Source organism: Poecilia mexicana, unplaced genomic scaffold (assembly GCF_051168715.1).
Source record: "Poecilia mexicana isolate PSO_F unplaced genomic scaffold, ASM5116871v1 scaffold_2, whole genome shotgun sequence".
NCBI lineage: Eukaryota > Metazoa > Chordata > Actinopteri > Cyprinodontiformes > Poeciliidae > Poecilia > Poecilia mexicana.
The window spans coordinates 51,872,044-51,895,881 of NW_028263371.1; the positions used below are offsets into that span (position 1 = coordinate 51,872,044).

Genomic DNA, 23,838 nt, shown 5'->3' on the forward strand with positions numbered 1-23,838 from the left:
CACCTGTCATGAACATGAATAAGCCTTCATGAATATTCATGACTGTTGTCATAAAGCGTCATTCGGTAAATTATGACACTTTTAATACAAAGTTGACATTATTCAAAATGTCTTTGTTATGACAACTTGACATTAACCAAGAAATCATTACTGTTTAAACTTTACCTTTAATAACATAAAGTTATCTAATTTTTAAAGTGCAATCAGTAATACTTTTATAACAAATTTATATCAGTAATGATTTCTTGGTTAATGTCAAGTTGTCATAACAAAGACATTTTGAATAATGTCAACTTTGTATTAAAAGTGTCATAATTTACTGAATGAGGCTTTATGACAACAGTCAGAAATATTCATGAAGACTTATTGATGTGCATGACAGGTGTTATGTCATGTTTATGAAAGGGTCATGTCAGTCTTATTCAACCCCCTTCAAATAAAGTGTTACCAATTAATCTTAATCTGTTCAGTCTGGATGAAGCACCAAAGAGGAGCAGCAGCAGCTTCATAACCATGCCTGTTTTGGCCTGATATAGAGAAAGCTGTGTGAAAAGGGCTGTGGACAGTTAGAGATGCTGGACTCACCTCTGACCTTTGCTCTGGCTCTCATCTTCCCCACACAAAGTGGTTTTAGAGGGAGGGTCTTCCTCCTTTCTATCCTCACACTGATCCATACTGTTACATCACTTTCTACCTTCACCTGCAGATGAAACGCACATCATTCAACTGCACATCAACTTTGATCATCCTTTACATTATTCTTCTCTGCTTTATATAAATGTCAGGTGAATGTAGTCAGACACTGGCAGCATGGGTGGGCAATGGGGGGCATTGTCTGCACACAGTTACCCATGCCCCCTGGAATGGAAGCTATTTCTATCATTTTTACCTCAGAGTGGCCAGCTTTCTATTATTCCTATCTCGATTTGATACAGTAAGGGCTCCTGCACTTCCAGTATCAGTCTCCTCTGTCTCCTGTACTGTTTTCAGCAGTTTCAACTTCTTAAGACATGTTGCAACATGTCTTCCTGAGCCACCTTAAAATGCAAAATGAGTGCCAAGATGCTCACGCTGGTATTTTACCTGTGCAGCAACAACGTAGACCTGCTGCACAGAGCAGCACACTGGTATGTGTTGGAATCATGGCAGCAAACCAGCAAAAGACAAAAACCTTTGCATATATTCCCTACCCCCAAACTAATCAATGAGTGGAGTAATGTTTAGATCCTGGTATTAATGTTAGCTAAATGATGACTAGCTAATGACAATAAATCACAGTAAGCTTGTTAACAAGAATAGGCTACTCATATTGTTATCTATGTTCAAAAGTGGGTTGTGCTGGTTATATGTATTTACTTGAGTAACTTTTTGGGAGGGGGAAGATGCTCATAAGAGTTGTTTTACTGTACGGTACTTTTTTTTTACTTGAGTAAATTGATTTTACATTCACAGAAATAGACTTAAATTGTAAACCTTGTATCTCTGTAGCATGAGCTGTTCATGCAAATTTGAGCATAATCATTCAACATTAAACATGTCATTGTTTATATCCTTATTTTTGTGTTAATAAACATGTTTATTTTATTTGAAATGTTACATAAGACTTTTATCATGTTTTTATATTAAAGTAAAAGCTTGTTTAGTCTTCTCCCCATGCCAAACCTTTGTTCATTGTGTTTTTCTTTCACTTTATCAATAATTTAATAATCCTTTAGATTAGCTTTCAAACATCAGAGAAATAAAACTTTGAGCTAAATTTAGATGTGAACATTTTCTTTAAACAGAGAACAGAAACAAGTAGGTAAGCTCCTATAGACAAACTTCAAGTTGAAAACAAAGTAAACTTACAGTTTGTTCAAATGATCCAAAGAGCTGAAGAACATATGAACAACAGATTGAAACCCAACAGAACCGTAGAACCAGACTTGTGCCACACCTGTGCAGCCAGAGACACAACAGAACTGGGCTTTTACTTTACTTTAAAAACTCAGAGTTCAAAGTTAAGGTGTGATAAATGTTACTTAACTTAAAAAAGCCCATATTACAGACTGGTGCACATGATCTGGGGGAAATCAAAAGCAATAGAGTGTTTTATAGTCACCGTGTCTCTTTATGGGTTCCAGAACACACACAAACAGCTTCCTGTATCGGGAATCTTTATATTTGATTATTCCTGGAATACTTTTAATCTTCAAGCAGCAGAATGGTTATGAGCACATTCTGCAGTGATACCTTTTATTCAGGATCACTTCAGGCATAAAGGCTCTTAGCTATGATATACAACACCGATGTAATGTCTTTTTTGAAACCATTAAAGAAAAAGAACACGAACATATTAACCACATAATGGTCCATAGCCAATATCATAATGGCCAGCTATTTCAATAAGCAACATGTAAATAACATTAAAAATGTTTCCAAAAGAGTGAATATCATTTAGGATAGCCTTAATAGTTTGGCAAGGGAATGTCAGGAGTTTTAGCATGTGTAATTGTGACTTCCAGTTGTCAAACGAGTCTGGAGAGATAACACCTACACTTTGTTCACTTTTATATTCAAGGCAAAACGTGTTAGAAAATGATGTCTTTTACCACATATGTTTTAGTATTTTATTGTTTCATGAAACAAGCCAGTTTTATTGCAGGTATGTGATATTTTAGTAACACAACAACCTTCAGAGAGGCTGTAATGTGTTTGCATCATAAACATTTATCTGATGTTAAGTTGTTTACAGTAAAATAGATGAGGTCTGCTGGTAACCTGTAAATAATTGAACAGAATAAAAACTGTTATACAGTTATACACCAAGTTATACAGTTCCCATCAGATATGGACTGGTCAAAAGGTCAGTTTGTGTATTCTCCCCAATGGTTGTCAGTGCAAATGTAAAAGTTAAACAAAATATGATATGACATATGAAAATACCCCTGGATCTATTTTTAAAAATGCTTTGTGGTTCAGAATGTGAGATATAGGATCTCATATTACAACTAATTTGGCCAACCTTGTAGAAGAATATCATTTTGTTAATAGTTAATAATTATGTTGTTTGGCTGGTTTGCACTAAGGTATGTTTTTATCAAAAAGAAATGTATTTGTCAAATGGAATGCAGCAGTGCCCAGGACCCTCCAACATTGGCCCAAATAAAGCAGACATAAACAGAGTCTGGTGCAATGATTTGTTTTATTAATAGCAACCTTTAATTCTCCATTAACCTTTGACTACAGTGTGAAACTAGTGATTTTCTGGCTTTGACAGGCAGCCTGTTAATTAGTTTGAACACCTCTGCGACCTAGTGACCAGAGGCTTGTTTATCAGTTAAGCATGAATAAAGACAATTACAAAGTCTTGCTTCTCCCCTGATACTTCACCAAGGCCCCCTAGAGGGGGCACGCCCCACTGTTTGAGAAGTACTGAACTCGTCTAAGTCTTCTTTTTATTCTTCATATCTTGCTCCTATAGAGGAGGACCCAAATGGAAGAAAAAGGAAAGCACAATATTTTTCTAGTAAAAATATATTCAAGAAAAGTGGATATGTAAGCAGCAAGAGCCATAACATTATAATATGAACCAACAATCAGAACCAACTGGCATGATGGCAAAAGGATCTAACAAGGAACAAGAAGGTGAGAATTATTGGACAAGCTGGAGAGCTTACAGAAAATGACTCAGCCAGAGATCACTACAATAAACAAGAGGAAATAACCCAATGGAGCAGGACTAAAAATGAAGAATGAAACCAAAAAACATTGCAACAAATCTCCAACTCCATAGGATTGTGACACCTAAATATCATAATGTGGTTTTCATAAACCCATTTATACTTATTTAGGCTTTCATTTTTACTTGATAAAAAAATGGATCAAAACATTGTGAGATTTTTGAAATACAGAAGTCTTGTCAGTCTTGTTTGCGTGTGTGTGTCTATATACATATAGATGTATTCATTCAAAGACTCTTAAACAGTGATAAAGTGTCAAAAAAAATTTATGGTTTCTGAATATTTTGCATGCCATAAAATTGATTATGACATTATTCCATGGATACTGGCCTTTTATTCTTCACATTAGTCTGTATTTTGCATCGTTTTGCTTTAATTCAAGAAAATGACACTCAACAATGCTCATTTATAAAGCAGAACAAATTCAAGAAGTACTACTTCTCTGAATGATGCTAAAACCTTGTTCACATTTTATTGTATTGCTTTTACATTCTGACAAGACAGAAGTGGCCATCTTTGAACCAATGAAGAACAAACTAAGTAATTTATTGTTTGTCACATTATTTTCCCTCCACACCAAATTTAAAATGAACTGTACTCATTTAATTTCTATATTAAAGAGGTTTCTTGAGTGTACTTCATTTATTTGGGAAATAGGAGCAAAGTTAAACTAAAACAGAAAAACTAGGTCAATGAGTTATTTCAAAGCTCAACAGTTTTTTTTTCTATAAGCATAATTAATATGTCATGAAGTTTAAGTTGACTGTACATTTTAAGCCTGACTCTCTGTCAGTGCCTGTTGCTGTCATTTCTGTGAAGCCAAATTTTATTTCTAGGTCAAGCAAACGGTCCATTCCAAGTGTAGTATCAGGTGACTCAACAACAAATGAGCCAAGTTTTTCCACTTTTGGCTCATCCACATACATGGGATTTGTTTTCTTTGTCCGATAAAATGCAAGAATTACTTGTGTTTCATCTCTTTCTAAAGGATATACAACCTTTCTGACTTCATTCCAACCAATATCCTCATCAATTTCAATCAGTTTGCCAAAAAGATCACCACACAAGATGACACCATCTTTATTTGTGTATTTCTTGTCTGCCCTGTGTACTGATGCATTAAACCTCTCAGCTACTCTAAGTCCATAAGTGAAGGAACTTTTTCTGAATGCTACAACTGCTGGGTTTCTCCCAAACATCACAGCTCCTTTCAGGATGGCTTCCTGTGGCCTAAATGGACACAGAACGTTGCATTCACCAATGTACTCCTCAGTAATGTGCCTCTGTAGAATATCTGGCTGTCAGCGTACCCCCCGACTAACAGAATGTACCCAATTCTGTAACCTCTTCTTAAAATACTGTCTAGACTCTTTACGATCCCCTGCAGACTCTCGACAAAGAAGGATCTCAGTTTCTGTTTGGAGATTCTGATCGATCCTTCATCCCAGGAAGCTCCTTGAACTCCTTCAAGGAACTTTTCAATATCCTTTTTAGTCTGAGCCAGTCTTCCCAGGTTAAGTGAGCAGGTGATTTCTATATCTTTATCCCCCTTTTTGAAAAGTGTGAAGTCATACATTATATTTTGAACTTCACCAGGGTACTTTTGTTCATATTCATCCCAGACTCCATCACAGAATATTTCTCTGAGGAACTGTTTAAATTTTCTGTCTACATTTTGTCCTCCCAGGTCATTTCCAGAGGCCTTGTGCAACTCCTTTAAGGTTCCTCCTTCTAGGACTTCATGAACGGTGATGTCAATGGTTCCACCTGCCTCAAAACACAGGGACATTTTACAATTTTAATGTAAATTCTCTATTTAAATGAACGTCCAGTCATAAGAACAGAGGTAAGAGCCGAACCTCCACAATCGACGACGATGTACTGAGTTCCTGGGGATTGGTCCAGGGTGTCTCTGCTGATGTTCTGGGTGATGAAACCCTCAGCTGGAAGCTTCTTACACCAGACTGAAGCAGCTTCTGGTTCCAGTGCGATCACCAGTTTATCTTCATTTCCCTCTGACACAATGCCTGCCTGCAATCAATAACATGACCGTCTCTTTTAGAATAAGCAAAGTCAAAATATTCAAATGAACATAATCTAATTTTTATTCTGTGTTGAGTGAAATACTTTAGTCTTACCTGGATTGCAGCTTCTCTCATGAACTGTTTGGCTGAAGGATCCCAGATGGCAGGAACCGTCAGGACCCAGGTGAAGTCAGAGGGAATAAACTTTCTCCCTGTTGCGCTGGAGTTGATGGTTTCCAAAGCATCATCCTTCAGAAATCTCAGAGCTTCTGTAAAAACCTTCAGCGCCTTCATCGACTTCCCGTTGGCTGCTTTGATCATCAGATCTCTGTTGATTGTCTGAATAATGGTGATCATAATGTTAGTGTTTGTGTTTTAAACTCAACACCTCTAGCCCTATAAAACCTGACCCACCAAAAATAGTCAGAAAATTAAAATTTTTTAGAACTAGGACCTTCATGATGCCCTGAAGCAAAATAAAAAAAAAATGTTTTGCCATGTCATGTATTTTATGATATATTTTTTGTAGCATATATGATACAGCAGGCTTTTCTTAGAACTTTTGGCTCACAACAATGTGAGTTTTAGATGCAAAACAAATGTTGCCTACAATATTCAGAAAGTATGGAACACTTTAGCAATTTTTTCTCTTAATTTCTTTTCCACCAACATCTTTTAAAGCCATTTATTTCACATCTTTGTAGGCACCAAAAATGTTTCTGTCCTTGTTCAGGCAAAGATGTACGTTAAACTTTTTACATTAGATGTGTGAAAAGTGATTTCCAGAGAAGTGTTTGCATCTTTGTTGGGCTTCCCATGTTGGAAAATGATCTATGCCATTCTTTCTCACATCAAGAGGCACACTGCAACTTGGTCTTCTACAGGGTGCCATCGAAGTCACTTCAGGAGAGGAGAGTGGTCCTCCATACTTGATTTGCCCTACAAGGTGCTCTTGTAGGAGAAGTACCAACTAAAGCATTTTAGGTTGTAGCTTCAGCTAATCTCCTCTGTAGAGGTTTCAGCATTGATGATGGTTACTGTAACAGTGAGCCACTAAATGTACATGCATTTGAAGTTCGGGATCTAAAGCCAAACTTCAAAAATGCTGATAATATATGAAGAAGAGCAAAACCTCCCATGAACTCATGTGCTTCAACAATGGCTGGCTTGTGAACCATCATATGAGTTTTGGAGTGGATGGAAGACTGCTTCATGAGAAATGGAAATGAACTGAAGAGTGGAAGATGGTGAATGGGCTTCAGAGTGAACCAGGACAACAACCTAATCAGCAACCTAATTATGATCTAGTATGACAGGTAGTGAACCTATTTCTTCGTTTGTTCCAATTGAACCAGTGGAAAATGTTCTCTGCAATGCCCTGGATCATTTAATCAGTGACAAAGTGCTTAAATATATGTATGGAGTCATGTAACACCTGGTTTTTGAGCCTTCCTCAACCGCGGCAGTGACATCAACATATGGAACTTGACAGTATTTTTCTCCATTTGTATTATTTGCTTTTCATATTGGTCTTAACTGATTCATTTCTGACTGTGTCCAGAGTAGTTGTTTGGATCTGGACCTGTTTATACACTATGATCATCATAGTCTTCATCAGAGTTGGTATCTGAGGATCCTTCATCATGCATCGCCGGGGAAGTCCAGTCCTCATCATAATCCTCATCATTTTCTCCTTACTGCTCCACGTAGTTTGAATTGCCATAAATTATCATCTTGATGTCTATTCAAAGTATTTTCTTTCTCTCTCTTCTTTCTTTACTCTTTTTAAATCTAAAATATACATAACTAGTTGATGCACTATAAATATTATGGTTTTAGAATAGCTACTTTTGTGAATAAAACCCAAAATTTATTTTGAAATGACATTTATTGATAATTATTGAGGAAACAAAAGTGTGTGGCTGAATTGTGGCTGGTATGACATTGATTACTTTATAAAAATATTACATAACTGTTCAGTGATAAAGCACCTTAAATAACTACATTATCAAATATGATACATTTTAACATGATTTAAATGTAATATAACAAAAACATTTCTAAGTAATTGTGCATTATTTCAAAACATAAAACATTACTTTAAAAGAGTGAATAGCAATGTATGTATTATTTTTTAATGTAAGTTTTCTAAAATTGGCAAAGACTTTCCTGAAAAATGCGTCTGACCAATGTCATGCGAGACGACATTTTGAAAAGAGAAAAAATAACGTTGTTTCTCTGCCTGCAGTGCAATGATAATCCAGTAGATGGCAGGATACAAGTCTCAAATTGTATACAGTAGGTTGTTTGAGTAAGTATTGATCATGGTGTAAAAATAGAGACCACAGAATCTTATGTATTATATATGATACAAATGGCGAGATAGCACTAGAGGTTATGGACATGAAATGACATCAAACCTATAAAGTAGTTTATTAGAAGATTCAAATAAGCTTTACATGAACTCAGACATTTCCATTCACTCACACATTCACACCATGGTGATGGTACACTACTGGACTATCACCACAAATGCCCCAGGGCAGTCTGACAGGAGCCTTTAAATAAATTGTAAATGAAACTACAAATTCTGGCTTATGACCATAGTCAGTGATGTTTAGGCCTAAGGAAAGAAAATTATAATTGAAGAATTCTATTTTATCCCATTCACCTCCAAGGATTAGTTACATTTTACTCACATTGTCATAGAGCGCCATCTTGAAGCAGTCAAAGAAGAACATGTCTCTCGCTTCTTGGCCTTTTTTTGAAAGGTAATCTTTCTTGGCAACATAACCAAAGCTCACAAACTCTTCTTGTTTATCAAAAAGGATGCAGCTAGGAGTCTTCGAGGTTTCCAAACCAACTTCTTCACCCCAGACCTTCAAATGAGGATCAATTTCATCTTCTCTGGACGTTATACTGAAGGCATAGCTGCTGTATGCAGTCCCAAAGTCTATAGCTATGATGTAAGAGCTTTCCATTGTAGGAACAGCTCCAACTGGTTGTGTTGAGAATCTTACTAAAATACTGAGGCAGATCCAGGGGCCTCTGGCTTTATATCCATACCTGACAAATACTTGATGTTCATCAAACAGGATGCAGGTGGGAGTCTTTAGGGTTTCTAGTCCAATTTCTTCACCTCAAAACTTCACATGGGGGTCTACTTCTTCTTCTCTGGATGTCAAACTGAAGGCATATCCACTGTATGTTGTTCCAAAGTCTATTCTTATGATGAGAAATTCCCCCATTACTAGAACATGTCCTGCAGGTTGTGTTGAGGAAAAGAATCAGGAACTGAGAGGCAGGTGTTTCAGGTAGATATTTATGGACTCTTACTGGGCAGGACTGACTGGAAGTCCAGCCCTTTCATGAAGCGACATTTTGATTATTATGAATGCCATCTGGCTGACACATTCAGTTTGAAGAAAACAAGTAAGAAAAAAGGAAAGTAACAAATGCATAATTTTATATGTTAGAATGTTTCCATAAACTAAGTTTACAATTTGTTAAAAATATATTCATCTTTAGAAAAAAAACCCAAAAGAAACTTTTTACTTATCAACCAAATAAATAATTCAAATAAGAAAAAATCTTAAAGTGTTCAGAGTTCTGCACAAGGCATAACAGGAGCGCCCAAGCCTTCATGGGGCCCTAAGCAAAATTTGGTTTTGGGGCCCTCTAGTTTTGCTAATATTGTAGACTGGCTGCAATCAACAGTCAGATTGTTAGATCTTTCAAAAACCTGCTAAACTTTTTGCATCTCTGACAGTGATGTTTACATTATATCCAATATGCACATATAATATAGGATACATGTGTTGGCCCATATATCAGTGCCGATTTCCTTAACTTTGGGGGATGGTTGATCGGCCAATGCTTACATGTGAAGTTGATCTTATCCACCTCAGCAAAGGTTGATAAATCATCCTCTGTCCTCATCTGCTCTACAGTGAGAACAGAGACTGTTTGACTAACAGACCAACCAACCAGGACAGGTCTGAACATTTCCAGTTAACAATATTCACCCCACTGTTGTCAACTCAGTGATTTTCTTGCTACATTTAGCAACATTTCAGAGAAAAACAACTGGTATCCAGAAATATCAAAATTGACAGGCAAAGCTTTTTAAAGATTGGTAATCCACGATCGGCCAGAAAACTGAAATTGGTGCAGCCCTACACACACAGTCATGACATTCTATGAATAAATAAATTTCTGTTAGGTGTAATTACAAGAATTTATACCAGCATAGTCTTAATCATTTGAGAATGTGGACCGGTACTGAGCTAATTCTGAGCCTTCAAACAATTTTAATGGGAGAAGTTTCACATAACTTATAAATTGATGTAAAAAAAAAATACGGTTTGTTTTAGACATAAATTATCATGCTCAGCAGCAAACTAATATATATTGCCAACTACAGTTTAGAGTAGCTCATTGATATATTAATGTAGCCATGTAGCCTGATGTAGACAATGTCAAACATTGAGAAGTTTTAATTGTCAAACGTTATCAAACACTCCATTTTGAAGCCAAAAAACCCTTAGAAATATACAGAGCCTGTCATGTTGCGATTAATTTGTCAAACCCACATGCGCAGAACACACACTGGAGACAGGTAAAGGTGAAGGTGATTTATTAAATACAGTGCAAACAGAATTACATACAAGATGATCCGGAACTGGTGCTCACATTGGTGGTTCTGGATCTCTGGGTGGAAATGAGACAGGTTAGGGGCGTTCAGAGGTCGTGGGAAACAGTCCTGCTAGAGACCTACTTGCTGACGAGTTCGTCTGAGCACGGGGAAGGTGAACCGTAAGGATCCGGAGCTGCAGGCTGGAACGAGGGCGTGAGCTTCTCTAGAGGGCGGGCAGGTGAGTGGAGGGTTATCTCAATGAGGAGCTGGGAGGGAACCGCTGACCGAGGCCCTCCAGAAGGTCCCAGGATGCCCCCTGGTGGAGAAACTAGAGACGCCCCAGCCAGCCTTCCCCAAATCCTAACAGAGCCAACCACAACAATCAACTCTTAAAATGAGTGAAATAAAATTAATCAGGACACAATATTGGTTTCTGCAGCTACAAATCTATGAAAATCTTTAGTGTGACAGCTTTAACAGATCCTAAAGCTGTACCTTTTAACTTAGTTGAAAATAGATGTTTGTGATTATTGTTGTTAAAAGCTCAATAAAAACCTAATCTCTTTTTGTTCTCAAAAAGAGATTTTACACTTCTCTCTGAGAAAGAGTGTTACTGTCATGAAGTGCGGTTGGATGAAGTGAGGCAGATGCAGCGGACCCAGGTTGTAGGGAATAAATGGTGATTTATTGGTGAAAATACAAATCTGAAGTCCAAATTCCAGGCAGCACAGAATGAGCAGAAGGCTAAGAGTCACAACTGGTAAACAATAGACATCTGGACAAACAAGACAGATTAGACAAGGACCTGACAAGGAACACAGGTGGGATTAAATACACAGAGGGCAATCAGGGAACGAGACACAGCTGGGATCAATCAAAGGGAAGCCAGGACAACACGGAGACTCAACAGACACAAAAACCTAAAAGAAACGTAAAGAAAACTCAAATCCTCAGTTACATGTGACATTTCAGTTTGAGATCTGTGAATGTTCCACTGTTTAAAAGCAAATGCAGCAAAAAAACAGCAAAGAAACCCAAGATAACAAGCTCTACTGTCTTGTACACTAAAAAAACAAGTTGTTTTTATTAATGTTACCTAAACAATTAATGTCTTTAAAATTGTATGGTCACTCTTGACAAAGAATTTTAAAACAAGACTTTTGAAGAGCTTGCAATTTTTCCATCCTTCCTGTTTTCTTGAAATATTGTGTGATCTTATTGAACACATTCTGATGAACATGTCCACTGCTTTTACAGAGTTCATGACATGGAAGCACAACTTCAAAAATCAAGGTAACAAAGCACAATGGAGTTGTCACATGTCAGGTGGTTGATTAAGTGGCCTACCTTTAAAACTAATCAATGACCACTAGATAAACACAATCAAATCAATCATAATCAGGGCATCTGAGTTACTTGTTGTTTCAACACAGTTTAGAAAGCTGGACACCCCTGAAGAGTTCAGACGTCTAATAACAGCCCAGTACTTAAAAAAAAACACCTGGACATCTTGTCTTGTTTTCACTTCTTATCTAATTAACATCTACAGTTATAAACATTTATATATATATATATATATATATATATATATATATATATATATATATATATATATATATATTTCTGTCAGAAAGTTTCTATGTATTTGGTTTGACTTTTGAAACAATAAATTAAAGACTTGGAATGTTTTACAAGTGGCTTATTTTATTGCACAGATCTGCTCTACGAGAAAAAGATGGGCAGTTGAAATCTTTCAAAGACAGGTACTGTGTGGGTTTTCTTTTCCATTTTTCGCTGTTGGGTTGTGAATTATTCTCACTACTTCTGCAAAGAATTAAATGTAGAAATAATATAGTTTTCTGTAAATGAACATGTGTGTTTTTTACAGAGTGGCAGGAGAAGTTGCTTTGTCAATCAAAACAGGAAACACAATGAGCCTCAACAACCCTGTAAGTAAGAACAGACTAAAGGAAATGTATGAAGACCTGAGGATTGACTGGCCAAAAATAATATAAAAAAAAACTTAAAGAACTGTCAAAGATTCTGTCAAAGAACTGATTCTGGTACAGTTATGTTCATATAAAATTCAACTGTGGAATTCCTTCCTGCACATGTGAAGCAAACTAATTTTACTGTTTCTCCCCTCACTGTTCCTACTCGTCTCAATTATTTTCCATAATGACAGAAACAGTTTGAGGAGGCAAAAACTGAAATAAGAAACAAAAGAACGATGATAAAGTGTTTGAAAAGGTGAAGAATGCTGGAAGAACACCACAAAAGGTAATGAAATGTACTTTTAAGTCATCTTCTGTGATTCCAGTTGTGTCTGAACTGAGGTTTGTTCTTCCAGGTTGATCAGTACCGACAGCTAACAGTTCAGAACCTGCAGATGACTCTCTACAGCGAGAGACAAGATGTAGGTTTAAAGGTGAGTTTGACTTATTCAAAATACTTATCATTCATAAAATTAAAAAAGAAAACTAGCACTTTTATTTATTTATTTATTTATTTATTTATTTATTTATTTATTTATGTATTGTCAACAGAAACCCTTTCTTGGAAATGAAGCAGTAAATCCTCAGGATGTGTTGGAGTATTTGGGCTCTGAATGTTTCTGGCTCGGTTGCCTGATGGCGTTGAACAACCCGCCTCTTCAGCCTGACTGGGAGAATCATCCTCCATCGATGGATAGATGGGACTTTTTCCCCCGAAATATCAGAACTGTTTCTGAAAATGAGTGAAATGAAATTAATCAAGAAACAACATCACTTTCTACATCTTTAAATCTGTGGAAAAACTTAAGTGTAACAGCTTTAACGGATATTAAAGCTGCACCTTTTTAATTCAGTTGAAAATAGATGTTTGTGATAATTGTTTTTAAAAGCTTAATTAAACCTAATAAGTTTGCTTCATTGTATTTTTTTATGTTCTTACCTTTTTTAAACATCGTAAATTTAAAACTATTTGACTTTGTATTTATTTTGTGTATTCATCTGAGTTTCCTGTGAACCTGAACATGTTTTTCTCTGCTTCTCTTCGTTTGCCTCTACTGTGCAGCATGTTATCCTGAAGTTTGACTTAGAAAATATTTTATTTTAATTGAAGGGCTGTTTTATATGCTTCTCTGCTACTGCTCATTTACCAACAGACCATTAGTTAGCAGGTTGATTTTTAAGGGTATTGCAAAAACATATGATTAATCTAAAAAAAAATCTGGTTTATTTTCAATTTAACAGTGTAAATTCTAGAAATTAAACGTGATTAGATACTTTCTATGTGTTTGCAAAATGTTGAATTCTGAAAAACAAAGGCAGAATAAAAAAGTTAGTATGGACTTTTGATGAAAATAAAAACTAATTTCAGTGGATTTTAATGTTGCTTTTTATTGTGTCAACATACAGAGTTCACCAGTTATCTATCTATCTATCTATCTATCTATCTATCTATCTATCTATCTATCTATCTCATTATAACCAGCAGTAACTAGATTTCAAATAGTTAAAGAGCAAATAATTTCAAGAAAATGTATTGCAGGGTTATCACATGTTTCTGTGAATATTTAATATGATTATATTGAGTTATATTCTCTCAAAATGGTTGATCCAAATATAATATCTAAACACAAAGACATTGAGGTTTAGATGTACAGACATGATTAGTTTATTGAAAGACTTAAGACATACATTGATCAAAAGTCAATATCACAGATGAGATTAGATTTGTTTTAAGATTATAAATGTTACAATTTGCTGTTTCTGTATTAAACTGTTTCACAGTTTGTTCCCTGTTTGAACAGAAAGTGTCAATGACCATGAAAGCCACCAGATGTTCTCGTGACTTTAGGAGACAGTGACTGTCTGAAACATTTCACCTCCTCATAAAGTCGAGCTTGATGGATTTCGTTGACCCTGAATCGATGTCGGTTGCTGTTGCTTTCATTTCTGTGAAGCCAAAGTTGATATTCAGTTTGGCTTCACGATCCAGGCCACATTCTGTGTTTGGTGAGTCAAGCAAAAAACCACCAATTTTCTCTACTCCCTCCTCATCCACATACTTTGGACTTTTATGTTGTGTGCGATAAAAATAATGGCTCCTGGTTGTTTGTATGGAGCTTGTTGGAAACAAACTTAAGCTTTTGATTTGGTTCCAGCCAACATCCTCATTAATTTCTACCAGTTTCATGAAAACATCGTCACACCACTCACCGTCTTGGTTTGTGTATTTCTTGTCTGCCCTGTGTTCTGACGCATTAAACCTCTCAGCTATAGCAAGTCCATAAGTGAAGGCACTTTTTCTGGATGCTACAACTGCTGGGTTTCTCCCAAACATCACAGCTCCTTTCAGGATGGCTTCCTGTGGCCTAAATGGACACAGAACGTTGCATTCACCGATGTACTCCTCAGTAATGTGCCTCTGTAGAATCTGGCTGTCAGCGTACCCCCCGACTAACAGAATGTACCCAATTCTGTAACCTCTTCTTAAAATACTGTCTAGACTCTTTACGATCCCCTGCAGACTCTCGACAAAGAAGGATCTCAGTTTCTGTTTGGAGATTCTGATCGATCCTTCATCCCAGGAAGCTCCTTGAACTCCTTCAAGGAACTTTTCAATATCCTTTTTAGTCTGAGCCAGTCTTCCCAGGTTAAGTGAGCAGGTGATTTCTATATCTTTATCCCCCTTTTTGAAAAGTGTGAAGTCATACATTATTTTCTGAACTTCACCAGGGTAGTTTTGCTCATATTCATCCCAGACTCCATCGCAGAATATTTCTCTGAGGAACTGTTTAAATTTTCTGTCTACATTTTGTCCTCCCAGGTCATTTCCAGAGGCCTTGTGCAACTCCTTTAAGGTTCCTCCTTCTAGGACTTCATGAACGGTGATGTCAATGGTTCCACCTGCAACAACACAGGGACATTTTACAATTTAATGTAAATTCTCTATTTAAATGAACGTCCAGTCATAAGAACAGAGGTAAGAGCCGAACCTCCACAATCGACGACGATGTACTGAGTTCCTGGGGATTGGTCCAGGGTGTCTCTGCTGATGTTCTGGGTGATGAAACCCTCAGCTGGAAGCTTCTTACACCAGACTGAAGCAGCTTCTGGTTCCAGTGCGATCACCAGTTTATCTTCATTTCCCTCTGACACAATGCCTGCCTGCAATCAATAACATGACCGTCTCTTTTAGAATAAGCAAAGTCAAAATATTCAAATGAACATAATCTAATTTTTATTCTGTGTTGAGTGAAATACTTTAGTCTTACCTGGATTGCAGCTTCTCTCATGAACTGTTTGGCTGAAGGATCCCAGATGGCAGGAACCGTCAGGACCCAGGTGAAGTCAGAGGGGATGAACTTTCTCCCTTTTGCGTTGGAGTTGATGGTTTCCAAAGCATCATCCTTCAGAAATCTCAGAGCTTCTGTAAAAACCTTCAGCGCCTTCATCGACTTCCCGTTGGCTGCTTTGATCATCAGATCTCCGTTGATTTCCTAAAACATTATTGTTATTAATTCTTCAAGTACTTCAATGACTCATGTCTATGCTTTTATTTTGAAGTGGTTCCCTTTACTGGAAGAAGGTTTGTTCCGTTTATTTCTTCTTCTTGACGTTCAGTTGATCTGTTTGTTGTTTACTGTTGAGACTGGTGCCGCAGTCATTGACGATGTAAGTTGTGGTGTTAGTCATGTGTCATGAATAGGTGGATGTTGGTTGTCACTTCTGACAGCACTTATTTAGTTACAAGTGTGTTCTATAGTTTATGAATGTTTGTTTTGCTCTTAATGGTTGGAATTTAGTGTTGAAACTATCTTTGTATTTGGCTGTTGGTCTTGAGATTTGGGCAGTTGGAAATAGACTGATTCCAGGTGTTGTTCTGCATCATTCAAATTTAAACAGTGCTTTAGAAAGGAATTAATGCTGATATTTAAAGTTTGTTTGCTCACTGATGTTAATTTTTAAATGGTAATTTGAATCTGTATTATTATTGTATTTCAGAAACTGCTTCAATTTATTTGCACCGTCCTGTCAGTAATTCTTCAGTAAACCATTTAAACACCCTGATGACCAGCCTGCTTTCTGACCGAAGCCCTATCGTGATCAGTTAAGAAAATCCAGCAACAGAGGTCAAATCCTCAAGAAATGGTCCTTCGAGCCGGATAATTGACTGCGATAGAATGTCATCAGAGGAAAACACAACAACCCACCCTCATACTGATGTACGAGAGTTACATACAAGGCAGCACCATACACCCAAGCATCTAGAGGAGTACATCCTTGCCGACAACCCTCCTAGGCCTGCTCTGTCCTCCCACCTCGACCACAAAGAGCACAAGGAGCAGATGAGAGCAGCGGCCACAGCAGGCAGTGGACAAGCGGATGGAACCTTTCATCTTGGACCAAGCAGAGCCTCACGTAGCTCTACCCCTGGCGACCTACTGAGCACCACGTCACTCAGACAACTCGTTGAATCCATTTCCAGGACTGAGGAGGAAGAAAAGGTGGAAATGGCTGAAATCACTCAAAACTATGTCAGTATGAACATCGACAACGTCGTCGCCAAGATCTACTGGAACACATCACATCATTCCTACAGGAGGAAGAAGAGAATGAGGAGACTCACAAAACTGAAGGTGCCACACCCACTCAAGTACGAGCACAATCCTCACTCAACACCCTCACCTGTGTCCACTCTCCATGGCCCTCAACTCCGGCAGAAAGGCAGGTTCACCACATGGAGGCATACACTGAAAGAGACATAACTACAAATATGAACTTCACACCAGAAGGAAAAGCTGAGCTGAGAAATTACAATCCTGGAGTCGTAAGAGAGGGAGCAAACTCTGCATTCATCCCAATACGTTCAACCTCTCCAAAGCACACAAGCTCCTCTCATCCCAGCATCTCAACTGGTCAATTGATGCCAATCTCAAATTTACAACAGCCCATAAGGCCAACTCCCCTTCAAACCCATGTAACAAGGCTATATTGTAGCAAAGATGAAACCAGCTCCAGACACCAAGAGCAGCTGTTAACAACCACAGCCCTTCATTACCTGCCAACAGCCTCATATCCCAGGCCACAAGCAATGATGAACTATCCTCCACCTCAGTCTCCTGCAATTCATGGACAACCCCAATATACACCCATGCCATCATCTGCAATGCCACCACAGGTATTGCCCTTTGCCCCGATGTTGACTGAAATTTCCCCAACCTTTCAGGCACAGTTCCCAGCAAATCAGAGCACAGCTCCGCACAACTTTAGTCTGCAACCACGCCCTATATATGGCGTACCCACACCCAAAATCCCTGATTTCATAACTGATAATGAAAGGGAGTTTGCTAACTTAAAACTAGCATTGGATAACCTGCTGGAACCCTATCCAGATTTGAGCGAAAAATATAAATACCATGTGCTACTCGAACACCTCAAACTCCCAGAGGCTCAAATGATCGGCCAGTCATGCAGACATGATCCATTCCCATATTCAGCAACCATGCATGCACTACAGCTTCAGTATGGTCAGCCCCACCAGTTAGCGCAAGCCGAAATAGCAGCTATTGTAACTGCACCTGCTGTGAAGTCAGGAGATGCACAAGCATTTCAGAGCTTTGCTCTCAGAGTTCATCTCCTTGTCAGTATGCTGCTCTCCCTAGAGGGACCTCAGGGGATGGAACTCAACTGTTGCTCCCATGTTGATCACTTACTCAGTAAACTACCCAGATATTATAGAGATGGGTTCATTGAATATCTCCAGCTGCATGGAAAGCTCAACACCAAGAGTCTTAACCCCTATAACCTACAAGACCTAAATGGTTGGCTCCAAGGTAAAGCGCAGCAGCAGCGTCTGTCAAACAGACTAGTACAACGCTATCAACTGGAGAAACCTGCTAACAATGGCAAAGAAAAAATCCCTTATAAGGGCAAAGGACAAAGTGTAGCTGTGTATCATGGAGCGGATCCCATTCAGCCAAACAGCTGTAACAAACCCGCATCATCTAGTGTTAAGAAACCCTATAAAGTACACTGCCTCTTCTGTGACAGCACAGAACATTACATCAGTCGCTGTCCCACCATTAAAGTGCAATCAACAGCAGAGTTGGACAACTGGATAACAGAAGGCAAACGCTGCTGGAAATGTGCACGTGCTCACACACCTGAGTCTTGCAACCTCAAGAAACCTTGCAGCGACTGTGGTGACATCCATCTCCAAGTGCTCCATGGCATCGCTCAGCATAGCTCCTCTCATCGACAACCTAAACCCTCAGAGAGCCGAGTTTATTTGACACCCAGCACAAACTCTAGCAAAGTGCTCCTGAAAGTGGTTCCAGTTCTGCTGCATAACAAATCTAATTCAGTAGAAACCTTTGCTGTATTAGATGATGGAGCACAACGGACTATGATCTTACCAACAGCTGTCCAGCAGCTCAGGCTAAATGGTGCATTGGAAACCCTCGCCCTACGCACAGTGCGGACAGATGTCACACACCTCCAAGGGTCAAAGGTTAGCTTTGAGATCTCCTCCAAAGACAACCCACAGAAGCGGTTTAAAGTACAGGGAGCCTTTACAGCAGCGGGTCTGGACCTGGTGGAACAAACCTACCCCATACAGACACTTCAAAAACGATATTCCCACCTGCGGGGAATACCCCTGAAGTCATTCAACAACGTACAGCCATTAGTGTTACTTGGCTCAGATCATGTGCACCTCATTACTCCTATAGAACCAATCCGCAAAGGATCTAAAGGAGGTCCCATAGCCATTCACACTACCCTTGGATGGGCCCTGCAAGGAGCAGAAAAGGGTGTGTCAGACCAAGCATTAGTGCAACAATGCTTGTTCACCTCATTCGTCAGCCCAGAAGACCTTCTATATCGAAACGTCGAAAGGTTATGGCAACTTGATGTCCTACCTTTCCGAAATGAAAAAATAGTCGTCCGCTCACGAGAGGACCAAGAGGCCATGAATCTTCTGGAAACAAAAACACAGAGACTCAAAATTGAAGGAATATGCCGTTATGCAACACCCCTCCTGAGGAAACCTGGTGCACCTACACTCAGCAGTTCTATACACTCAGTGATTGCTCATCTGAGAGCCACAGAGAAGCGACTGAAGAAAGAACCAGAGAGAGCAACAATCTACTTAACAGAGATAAACAAGCTCATAAATGCAGGGTATGTCAAAAGACTTCAACCGATGGAGGTGGAACAGTCTGCAGAAGCTTGGTACCTCCCCCATCATCTGGTGCTCCACAACAATAAACCACGCCTAGTCTTCAACTGTTCATTTCGCCACCAAAATATCTCTCTAAATGACCAGCTCTTACCTGGGCCGAAACTGGGTCCATCATTAGTGGGAGTCCTTATCCGATTCAGGCAGCATCAGATTGCAGTGAGCGGTGACATTTGTGCAATGTTTCATCAAATCCATCTCCTGCCAGAGGACAGATCACTCCTTCGGTTCATCTGGAGAGATCTGCACTGCGAAGATCCACCAGAAGTGTACGAATGGCAAGTACTACCATTTGGCACAACAAGTAGCCCATGTTGTGCCATCTTCGCCCTACAACAACATGCTCGTAATCACCAAGATAACCAACCGGAAGTACTGCAGTCGGTGCAGCAGAGCTTCTATGTTGATAACTGCCTTGAGAGTTTTCCCACCATCTCTACAGCTAGAGAAAGAGTTGATCAATTGCGCACTGTATTAGCAGAAGGGGGATTCGACCTCAGACAGTGGGCCAGCAATCAACCAGCAGTAGTAGCCCATCTACCTGCTGACGCCAGATCTTCAGCTACAGAACAGTGGTTAAGCCAGAACCGTACAGACCCACTTGAACCCACCTTAGGTCTGAGATGGAACTGTGCTGCTGACACCCTTGGCTATCAATATCGAATCATTGAACATTCTACACTGACAATGAGGAAAGCCTACCAAGTGTTAGCCAGTCAATATGATCCTCTGGGGTTTATGGTGCCTTTCACAACCCGCGCCAAAGTGATAATCCAGCAACTCTGGTCCAAGCAAAGGGGTTGGGATGACCCCGACCTACCTCCTACCCTCCGAGAAGAATGGGAAACCTGGGAGAGCGAGCTAAAACATCTCAACAGTGTATCCATCCCTCGCTGTTATTTACCACTCTCTGATAAAGGTACAGATGCAAAGTGTGACCTTCACATATTTTGTGATGCCTCAGAGCGAGCATATGGAGCAGTAGCTTACCTGACATTTGATGCAGGAGACACCATCCACACCTCCTTTGTGATGGCCAGGTCCAGGGTTTCTCCGAAACGGCAACAGTCCATACCCCGCCTAGAACTCTGCGCAGCACTAGCTGGAGCGCAATTGTCCAAACTCTTACAAACTGAGATGACGCTCCCCATCCGACAAACAGTTCTTTGGTCTGACTCCACCACAGTATTGGAGTGGATTCAGTCAGAGTCCTGCCGTTATAAGGTGTTTGTCGGAACACGTGTGTCAGAAATACAAGAACTAACTGAGCGTCAAGCTTGGCGGTACGTTGACAGCCCAAACAATCCTGCAGATGATATAACAAGGGGTAAACCACTACTTGAACTAGCAGAAACTGATCGCTGGAGCAAAGGACCTTCATTTCTTAGACAAAGTGCTGAAAATTGGCCAAAGAAACCAGAGCAAACAGGAATAGTGGGCTCATCTGAATTGAAGAGTATCACGTTCTGCTGTTTCACAGCCGTAGAGCCCAACAACATCATCCCTGATGCTACCCAATACAACTCATGGAAAGAACTAGTGGGAGCCATACAACAAGATCATGGGGCGGCAACAGAACCAGTCGATAAACACATTATTAGCCCCCGAGATGCAGAAGTCTTATTGCTGAGAGGATGCCAAGCACATAGCTTCCCAAGAGAAGTAACTGCTCTTAAAGCACAGAAACCTTTACCAAGTAACAGTAATCTGCTCAGCCTTGCTCCAGAGTGGGATGCAGCAATAGGTCTCATCCGTGTGGGCGGAAGGCTACGCAGATTGGAGAACCCAAACATTATAGAGATCCACCCAATTGTGCTCGACCCAAGGCACCCAGCAGTAAAACTTCTCATTAAAGACATGGATGAACACTTAAAACATCCAGGCACGGAACGAGTCTATGCTGAATTAAGGAGACATTACTGGATCTTGCGGGGACGACAGGCAATCCGACACCACCAACTCAACTGCCCCACCTGTCAACGCTGGAGAGCTCAACCAAAGGTGCCGCAGATGGCAGATCTGCCTCCACAACGTCTCAGGCTTCTCTGTCCACCCTTCTATTCGAGGACTGCTTTGGACCTTTCCTGGTGAAGATAGGTAGACGGACAGAGAAGCGCTGGGGTGTTATTTTCAAATGTCTCACAACCCGAGCGGTGCACTTAGAGCTATTGAACTCTATGAATGTGGATGCATTCCTTCTTGCTCTTCGTCGATTTGTTTCCAGATGAGGTCGACCAAAAGAGGTGTTATCAGACTGTGGCACTAACTTCCGAGGTGCCGAAAGAGAACTGAGGGAGACATTTGCAGCCATGGAACCACAACTGAAAGATCAACTGACAGAATACCAGATTGGCTTTAAATTCAACCCACCGAGTTCTCCCCACTTCGGTGGAGCATGGGAACGGGAAATACGCTCGATTAAATCTGATTGCAACTTGATTGCCAAGTTGCAATTGGCAATCAATCAGTTTCAGAAGATGTTCTCTACACGATTCTGGTGGAAGTAGAGGGAATCTTAAATTCAAAGCCACTAGGTTATGTGTCAGCTGATATAGTCGATTTAGACCCCATCACTCCAAACATCCTCCTTATGGGGCGGCATGATGCCGCTCTGCCTCAAGTGACCTATGCTCCAGCAAGTATAGGGCGACGTAGATGGCGACAGTGTCAGGCACTAGTTGATCAGTTTTGGCTCCAATTCACAAAGAACTACTTGCCGAACCTCCAGACCCGTCAGAAGTGGCAAACATCATCAAAGAACATCACTGTGGGCTCTGTTGTGCTAATCATTGATCCCTCACTCCCAAGAGCTCAATGGCCCATCGGAAGAATTGTTAAGACTGTTACTAGTCCAGATGGATGCGTCAGAACAGTAGAAGTCAAAGTCAAAGACAAAGTCTACATGAGACCAGTTGCTCGACTCATCGAGCTTCCTGTACTTAAAGATGACATGAAAGAGACTTGAAGAATCTCTAGGTTGACACATTTACAAGTAAATGTGGGGGCGGCTGTTATTAATTCTTCAAGTACTTCAATGACTCATGTCTATGCTTTTATTTTGAAGTGGTTCCCTTTATTGGAAGGAGGTTTGTTCCGTTTATTTCTTCTTCTTGACGTTCAGTTGATCTGTTTGTTGTTTACTGTTGAGACTGGTGCCGCAGTCATTGACGATGTAAGTTGTGGTGTTAGTCATGTGTCATGAATAGGTGGATGTTGGTTGTCACTTCTGACAGCACTTATTTAGTTACAAGTGTGTTCTATAGTTTATGAATGTTTGTTTTGCTCTTAATGGTTGGAATTTAGTGTTGAAACTATCTTTGTATTTGGCTGTTGGTCTTGAGATTTGGGCAGTTGGAAATAGACTGATTCCAGGTGTTGTTCTGCATCATTCAAATTTAAACAGTGCTTTAGAAAGGAATTAATGCTGATATTTAAAGTTTGTTTGCTCACTGATGTTAATTTTTAAATGGTAATTTGAATCTGTATTATTATTGTATTTCAGAAACTGCTTCAATTTATTTGCACCGTCCTGTCAGTAATTCTTCAGTAAACCATTTAAACACCCTGATGACCAGCCTGCTTTCTGACCGAAGCCCTATCGTGATCAGTTAAGAAAATCCAGCAACAGAGGTCAAATCCTCAACAATTATGATTATAATAAGTGTTTGTGTTTTAATCTCAACACTTGTCAAGAATATGAAAAAAAAAAACGTAAATCAACCACAAATTCTGCCTATAGTCATATATTCAGAGAACATATCTGCCTCTCAGATATATTGACTTCAATTCAAATTATTCAGGATAATTTTATTTGAATAATTTTATTTGAACTCATTTACCTCTAAGGATTAATTGAATTTTACTCACGTTGTCATAGAGCGCCATCTTGAAGCAGTCAAAGAAGAACATGTCTCTCGCTTCTTGGCTCTTTTTTGAAAGGTAATCTTCCTTGGCTACATAACCAAAGCTCACAAACTCTTCTTGTTTATCAAAAAGGATGCAGCTGGGAGTTTTTGGGGTTTCCAGCCCAACTTCTTCACCCCAGACCTTCAAATAAGGATCAATTTCATCTTCTCTGGAGGTTATACTGAAGGCATAGCCGCTGTATGCAGTCCCAAAGTCTATAGCGATGATGAAAGAGTCTCCCATCGTAGGAAAAGCTTCAGTTGGTTGTGTTGAGGGTCCAACTAAAACACTGAGACAGATCCAGGGTACAGTATGATAA

The 23,838-nt window shown here is 39.4% G+C and overlaps 2 protein-coding genes and 1 pseudogene across 3 annotated transcripts; 1 reads left to right on the top strand and 2 right to left on the bottom strand.

Annotated features, from left to right (window-relative positions):
* Positions 1–4,850: 4,850 nt before the first annotated feature.
* On the bottom strand, positions 4,851–8,992 carry LOC148160919 (heat shock 70 kDa protein 12B-like). Its single transcript, XM_088002771.1, has 4 exons — positions 8,446–8,992; positions 5,861–6,085; positions 5,582–5,753; positions 4,851–5,489 (listed from the first exon to the last, which is right to left on the bottom strand). The coding sequence occupies exons 1-4, from the start codon at positions 8,725–8,727 to the stop codon at positions 4,933–4,935; spliced, it is 1,236 nt and encodes a 411-aa protein (XP_087858897.1). The 5' UTR covers positions 8,728–8,992; the 3' UTR covers positions 4,851–4,932.
* A 2,654-nt stretch (positions 8,993–11,646) lies between these two features.
* LOC106911656 (uncharacterized) lies at positions 11,647–13,749 on the top strand (annotated as a pseudogene). The gene is made up of 6 exons (XR_015762012.1): positions 11,647–11,675; positions 12,098–12,145; positions 12,271–12,445; positions 12,568–12,662; positions 12,733–12,810; positions 12,929–13,749. The product of XR_015762012.1 is annotated as an uncharacterized LOC106911656 (transcript).
* A 277-nt stretch (positions 13,750–14,026) lies between these two features.
* LOC106911653 (heat shock 70 kDa protein 12A-like) lies at positions 14,027–23,795 on the bottom strand. Its single transcript, XM_014978457.2, has 4 exons — positions 23,481–23,795; positions 15,646–15,870; positions 15,367–15,538; positions 14,027–15,277 (listed from the first exon to the last, which is right to left on the bottom strand). Exons 1-4 carry the CDS (start codon positions 23,760–23,762, stop codon positions 14,250–14,252), a joined length of 1,707 nt encoding a protein of 568 aa, XP_014833943.2. The 5' UTR covers positions 23,763–23,795; the 3' UTR covers positions 14,027–14,249.
* Positions 23,796–23,838: the final 43 nt, after the last annotated feature.

What these genes read in the sequence shown, in the direction of transcription:
- LOC148160919 (XM_088002771.1), bottom strand. Translation starts at nt 8,727, where the DNA reads ATGGAAAGCTCTTACATCATAGCTATAGACTTTGGGACTGCATACAGC. An exon ending in TGAGAGAAGCTGCAATCCAG is followed by an intron (nt 5,754 to 5,860) that starts GTAAGACTAAAG and finishes TATTGATTGCAG; the next exon opens with GCAGGCATTGTGTCAGAGGG. An exon ending in CATCGTCGTCGATTGTGGAG is followed by an intron (nt 5,490 to 5,581) that starts GTTCGGCTCTTA and finishes GTTTTGAGGCAG; the next exon opens with GTGGAACCATTGACATCACC.
- LOC106911653 (XM_014978457.2), bottom strand. Translation starts at nt 23,762, where the DNA reads ATGGGAGACTCTTTCATCATCGCTATAGACTTTGGGACTGCATACAGC. An exon ending in AGATGGCGCTCTATGACAAC is followed by an intron (nt 15,871 to 23,480) that starts GTGAGTAAAATT and finishes ATAATGTTTTAG; the next exon opens with GAAATCAACGGAGATCTGAT. An exon ending in CATCGTCGTCGATTGTGGAG is followed by an intron (nt 15,278 to 15,366) that starts GTTCGGCTCTTA and finishes GTGTTGTTGCAG; the next exon opens with GTGGAACCATTGACATCACC.